This window comes from Drosophila hydei, unplaced genomic scaffold (assembly GCF_003285905.1).
Source record: "Drosophila hydei strain 15085-1641.00,03,60 unplaced genomic scaffold, DhydRS2 tig00008134-arrow-pilon, whole genome shotgun sequence".
NCBI lineage: Eukaryota > Metazoa > Arthropoda > Insecta > Diptera > Drosophilidae > Drosophila > Drosophila hydei.
Window position 1 is genome coordinate 174,874 of NW_022045843.1, and position 6,909 is coordinate 181,782.

General features: G+C 45.9%; 1 protein-coding gene across 1 annotated transcript; it reads right to left on the bottom strand.

Moving 5' to 3' along the window:
- Positions 1-3,171: 3,171 nt before the first annotated feature.
- Positions 3,172-4,978, bottom strand: LOC111594123 (cytosol aminopeptidase). The gene has a single exon (XM_023307282.2). It carries the CDS (start codon positions 4,821-4,823, stop codon positions 3,243-3,245), a length of 1,581 nt encoding a protein of 526 aa, XP_023163050.2. The 5' UTR covers positions 4,824-4,978; the 3' UTR covers positions 3,172-3,242.
- Between the last annotated feature and the right edge of the window lie 1,931 nt (positions 4,979-6,909).

Consider the following 6,909-nt stretch of genomic DNA (forward strand, 5'->3'; position numbering starts at 1 on the left):
CAGCCAATATTCAATGGCTGCCCCAGCCACTTGGCAGCCAGACACTTCGGACACCCAGCTCCAATTGTGACTGGCAGCCAATGCCAAAAGTTGTTTGGCCAGAGTTGGCTACGAGTTTTTGGCTTTGGCTTTATGGCCCGCTGTTTCTTCTGTTGCACGCTCTGCGCATTTTTGTCGGAAATATAAAATATGGCCATAATGTTTATTGTTTTCTGTATAGCGCAGACAGGCGGCATGTTGCAAGTTGCAAGTTGCGAGTCACAAGTCGCCAGTCGCTTGTCGCTTGTCGCTTGTCTCTGGCAATTTTCAATTGAAATAGATTTTTTTTGGCAACTTGTGGCATTCCGCCATTCAGTTTTTTGGCAACTGTCCAGGCATAATTAAAAGCGCTCGCATTTTGCAAATTCTATTGTTTATCGGGCACATAGCATCTAGCGTATATGTAGCTGGCTATTAGCTACTACCTGATGTAAGTGGCATGTTTTTAGTGGCTCATTTGCGGCAAGTTTTTGGCATTGCTCGCATAATTTGGCCAGCTAGTTGCGTGCCAGGTTGGCTGCCATTGTTGCTTTGCTGTGTTTAGTGCCTGCCTGATTAACGCTTTTATGGCTGCGCAAATATTTGAGCCACTTTTTAATAGCCTACTTCTGCGCCTAAAGTTATGCGCCGAGAAGCCTAATTAGCAGCGTTTAACTAAGCCTCACGGCCTTACTGTGTGCTTTTAATGCGACGTGATCGTGGTTATTAAAACAACAAAGCCATATAGCCCATACGGCCAACCTGAGAGGTTTATACCCTTGTTATATACCCTGCAGCCATGCCAAATGATTCGCATGGGCATTAGCACGAGCAGACGTAGCTAAAAGTTGATTAGACTATGTCAAGCATTAAATATTCAAGCTGAATTACTAATAGTGCTTCACTCTGTTGTCTTCATGAATAGCTGAGAGTTTAGTTTAGTTGCCATTAAATGTGTTTTAAAGCAAATCTCCTAATATCTATCTAACTATTTAATAATATATATAAAGACAGACATTGTGTAAGATAAGCCAAGAGCTGAGCTTGCCGCTGGGAACGTGACTCCTGGCTTTGCTCTCTGCCTTGAGCTTGCTTTTATTAAGCGATATCAGCTTCGACTTCTTCTACAAGTCAAGGCAAAAGCCATAAGCCGTGTTGCTACAGGTATCTGGCTAGTCGGTCACTCCTGACGCAAAGCCCACTTTAGCTTGTAGTTCTAGTTGTAGCTGCTGTAGTGGTTGGCTGCCAGCAAAATGTAAATTTTAGCTGAGTAGCTCGACAGGCGCCACTGGCGGCCCATTGCTTACACGTTGTCCGCGCAGCATGGTGCCAGCACTGGCAATGGCAGAGGCAGCTTGATTAGTACAGGCTGCTGCGTTGGCGTTGTCCCTGCTCAAGCGCCGCTCGCATTTGGCATAGGTAACGGCAAAGGCAAGGGCACAGGCAAGGGCAACCCACCGCAACACACTTAACGACGTAGTTAGCGTTAGTTAACGTATGTACGTGATATCGTTAAACTGGTATAACGTAACCAGAGCCCCACAGCATAATAAGTGTCTTATTAGTTATGCCAGGAGCAGCCAGAAGCAGCCGTCGAAGCCTCACCAGCGCAGATACTGCGATTATTTCTGTTGCAGCTGGAGCAAGTGAAGCCTGGCATCACGTGCCGCACTCGTAGCTATGCGGAATCAGTGATGCCCTTTGACAATTTGCCTGTGACCATTGCAAATTTGAATAGCAGTGTATTTACACAGGCCAGTGGCGCCTTGAATGACAAATTGGGCAGTCCAATATGATTGGATATTGTCGGAGTTATGGAGCTGCGGCCGAGCGACTCGAAGCGAGCTCTTCAATTAGCCAATTGATGAGCGTCAATGACTTTTAATTAATTCAGGGCAAATATTGCGCAACAACAATTGAAAGTTTTTTAACTGCAAAAGCAAGCCAAACGAAGTCGAAAGCAAACAAAAATAACACGCGCAGAAATCTATTTGCACAGTTAAGGGCCAGAATGCGGATCCAAAGATGAAGTTGAGATTAACGCGGGGCCGCAGCCGTAGCCGTAGCCGGAGCGGGAGCGGGGGCGAGCGTGAAATGAAAATTAAATTCCAAACCGCCCTCGGGCCACTCTACGCGCATGCAGTGAGCTCTGGCCCGGGTCCAGTCTCAGGTAATCGCAAACGTGTAGTATTTACTTTTAACGTTGCTTGTTTATTTTTTAATTTCCTTCCAATTAAGCAACAAACAAGCCGCCTCCCCCATGCCCCCACACCCTCGCACCGACCAAGCACCCAACTTCTTTACCGCGCTTCTGACGTTGGCAATAAAAATGCGCAGGATTCGAGGAAAACGAAACGAAATGAAATCTATTCACAGTTACGTAAAAGTAAAACGTAATGAAAACACGTTGGCACAATTCATTTAAAGTCTACATCATACAGCAGTGGGAGAAACAGAAGAAGCAGCAGCAGCAACAGAACCTAAATAATTTGGCATGCCAGGAACAGAAGGACACGGCCGGAGGAGCCACAGGACACAGCTGTATGCTTTTAGGCGCATTTGTGGTTAATTTCCATACGCACGACTTGCGGCTCTGCCATGGCGAAAGAGTCCGATCCCTTCTTGTCCCTGCGGCCTCATTACTTATGCACAACTTGTACGCACAAATAATACATGTCAAACGAGTGCGAGTCAAAGTGACTTGCGGCTGTCGTCTCAGCCTGGGCCATGGATACCCAGATCACAGTTACCCCTGCGACTTGCTTGGAGGCATACATATGTCTGCTTATGTATATATGGCAGCATAGAGCTTTACGTCAGTTTCGACAATTAGTTTTTAGAATTTTTAGTAAGGCCTGAAGAATGTTGCGTGCTATAATATTTTAAGAATCTAGATAAATCTTTTCTCCTAGTTAATAGCCAGATTAAGCGATCGAATGGCTTGTTATTTGGCAGACCCCCGGGACAAATATTTTAGCTTTCTAAAGACAAATCCCAAATCAATTGACTTCAAGGCTGGCAATCTTGGATTGTAGAAAAATACATAAAATTTATTAATTTTAAAACTATGTTTTACACATATAATCAAATTAATATAAACTACACTTACGGACTCAAAGATCAAGTCTTTGAATCGCTACAAAAACACAATGACCATTAACTAATGTTTAGAGTGGCCATTGAGCCGTCACTGGGTTATTAAATATATGATGGAAGTTATCCACCTAGGCTTTGCACGAGTACTGGTGCAGGAACTGGATAAGTGTGCGGGTTGGTCGCCCTGACATTCGATCACGCTGCAGATATGGCGGCACAGGATCTTTGACTGTCAAGCCAGTGCCCTGGGTATCCATATGGACCCAGTCGAGGCAAGGCACCATCCTGTGCAACAGCGCCGCTGATTGGCAAGAGGAGGCGGGCCCCCGCCCAACGTTACATAAATCGTACGTCAAATTGGGCTCGATCTGACGCTTGAAGTATTGCCAGAGAGGCATGCGCCAAACGCGGTCTCCTGAAATGGAACCGGCTTTCTCGAACTGCTGCCACAGTGTGCTATTATTCGTCCATAGGCCAGTCGCGGAAGCACCCAGCCCGTAGACAGTGCCCGAGGAGTACGTACCCAATTCGATGACTAGCTTTGGCTTGTACGTGCTTTGGGCATAAAGCAAAGGATCGGCTAGCATAACTGTCCCGACAGCGGACGTATTCTTAATACACAGAGCCTTTCCGTTGATGAGGGTGATCACATCGCCGGGCTTTACTGCCATGCCCGAGGGCATGTTCTCGCAGAGGGGTAGCATGGCGGTCACGTTGACGGGCAACGATAGAGCTGCGATTGCCCGAATCGTTGCCACCACGGCCGCTGCAGCACTGACGTCGGCTCGATATTCGTCTAACCCCGTCTTTGGCTTGAGGCAGAGACCACCGCTATTGAACGTTATTCCTTTGCCCATTAAAAGCAGCGGTTTATCCTCGGGCGAAGTGCCAACATAAGAGATCTCTAGCACAAGAGGCGGTTCACACGAGCCTTTGGCGACCATCAGAAATGAATTGAGACCTTGCTGTTCAATCCACTCCATAGATCGCACATCTACGGCTACGCCACAGGGACAGAGCGAATCTATAGTTGACTGTGCGAAAATTGTTGGTGTCATTTGATTGGCCGGCGTTTCGGAGAGCCGCCTGGCCAGGTTCTGGGACTCCGCCTTGAAGAGACCACGTGTCCATGAATCAACATCTTCCGATCCATATAACTCTACTTTGGGCACTTCAAGTCGGTTACTCTTGCGCTTGTTGATGTTATAGCGCCATACGGCCATGGCTGCTCCCTCTGCCGCTTGCTCTGGATACTCCATGCCATCGACATGAACAGAGTCGGCTCCATGATGCTGCAGCGCTCGAGAGCCTACAGCGGCGGCAACACGTACATTCTCCATGCCCACATCAAGTGCCTCCTCAGCATCATAGCCAACGCCTTCCTTGCCAAGGCCGACGACAGCCACCGTTAAGAACTCATTGTCCAAGTTGCTGAACAACCTGCCCTTGCCAAGTTCTCCATCCATGTTCGTCTCCTTGATGAGTTCGCCGATTTTTCCGCTAACACGAATGTCGAATCTCTCGCCGTTGGCCGTCAACTGGGGAGCCTTTTCACCATCCTTGAGATAGACGCCAACGACAATACCTTTATGTTCGCACTTGTGGCGGACCTGCATATAGCGCGCTCTGGGTACATGGAACAATGCGCGTTTACAACGCAGCAGTCCCAATACTGACTTATTAAAGCAAATGGTTTGTATTTTGGCCATTCTTATGAAGCGATTTAGGACACACAAAATATACTAAACAGATATAAGAATCAATAACTATGACTTCAATTTACAACGATCACAAAACTTTTCTGAACAAACTAGTCTGTATAAAAAAAAAAACAAATATCAGTGCTCGACGTTAAGCTTTAGCTGAAAAACTGAATTATGTGGCCTAAACAAATTTCCATCCTTGAACACATTTTGAAGTTTCGATTAGGTGAACTGCGATCGATGTGGAAATTCAACAACTGACGAGGAAGTTAATATTGAGTGCATATTCAAAATGTATGTGAAAAGTTGCATTTGCTGTGCAGCAAGCCGGGAAGTGTCGCCGAGCCGATTGACAATCTGATGACGGCAAAACAGCGAAAATTGTGACATTTATGCCCATTAACTGCTTGAAGTGACTTGAAATTTTATAGCAAATTATTAAATTTGCAATTATATAAATCAGTGATGGCAACAACAACAGCAATGAGCAGATGCTGGCGCAAAAAAAGCTGCGAAGAGTGCAGAAAAATGCAGCGAAGCCGCAGACGAAACACGTAAAAGCAATAAAGCAATAAATTGCCCAATTTGAAGGACTATTGTAGCCAATAATTTGCACAGCCACTTGGCTGGTTGCTCGATTGGTTGCCAGAGTGGCCAACAGGCACACACACACGCACACACATATATATATAAGTGGTTGTGTGTGTGCCCATATAATTTCAACAAAAATATGCACATTTGTCAATGTCGCGTGATTGATGTGGTCGAACGCATTTCCGCCAAGCAGCCGCCGCGACGGTGATGCCGTATAAAAAAACAGCATGTAATACACACACACACACACACGCATGCACAGAGAGCAACAATTTTTTATATGCACATACATATATGTGCGTAAAAAAGGCGTGCATGTTGGCCCCAAAGGATGCTGGCGGCTGTGTTGGCGACATTACGCGATTTTACGCATGATTTAAAATTAATGACAGCGGCGGCGACGTTGCCACTGATGCCAGTGGCAAGAGCGCACACACACCCAAACGCCCAAGTACTTAATATGTGTATAAACAACACACCTTGCCCCTTCCCCAACCGCCAGTCGGCTTCACATACATTGGAGTCAGTCGCCATGCAGGATGTTTAATTTCCTAAATGCATAAATCTCACTAATACGCACAACAAAATCTAAGCGCGGCTTATGCGATTGCCGCTTTTTTGTGCCCAACAACAACAATAAGAATATCTACAGCCATGGCTACGAGCACAACATCCGAAAATCATAAACAAACTTCAAAGGACATTTACAGCGTACAGTCGGACAGTTGGACAACTGCCCAACTGCTAGCTGAACAGAAAAAAACGAGAATTTCAACCAATGTTGAGCTTATTACGCACAGATACGAGCCACGCACTCGCCCACATATACACATACACGCACAACAAGCCGCAACAATTCAGCTTCATTTGTGCTGCGGCTGCCTCACAATGTACACATCCACGTGCGTTACGTATACGCAACGTTGCTGCTACCTGTGCGCCGATAACGGCCTACTTGCCCCACGCAAAGCTTTCATTTCTATTTCCGTTTTCACTGAACGCCCCCGCACAATGCCCACTTTAAACTTACGACTGTTTTCGGTGGTTGGGCGGTGGTTGGGTGTTTGGATCAGCCTCACCTTTTTGTTGTGCTGCGAAGCCGTGCAGCTTGTTCGTTCTATCGTTTGTTTGTTTGTTTGTTTGTTAGTCAGTTTGTTTGCCGGTTTATGCTTTAACCTACGGAAAATTGCCAATTGTTGTTGGCATGCAAATTTATGGCTTATTTGTTTTGCCTTTTGTACTACACATGTGTGTCTGTGTGTTTGTGTGTGTGCGTGTGTGGAAGCCGCTTACTACACGTCAACCCTTTTCAGCAGACTAATTCGCCTAAACAGGAGCGTTTCAGCCAGCAGCCCATAACTATAAGCCACATCAGTTGGGCCCAAATTCTTGCCAACTTGAGAAAGCAACTGAACAAAAAGGAAATTCAAGTTCATTTTCCTAATAAGCGAAATAAGTGTTTAAAGTTTTGTTCAGCAGCTTATCAATATTATTTTTT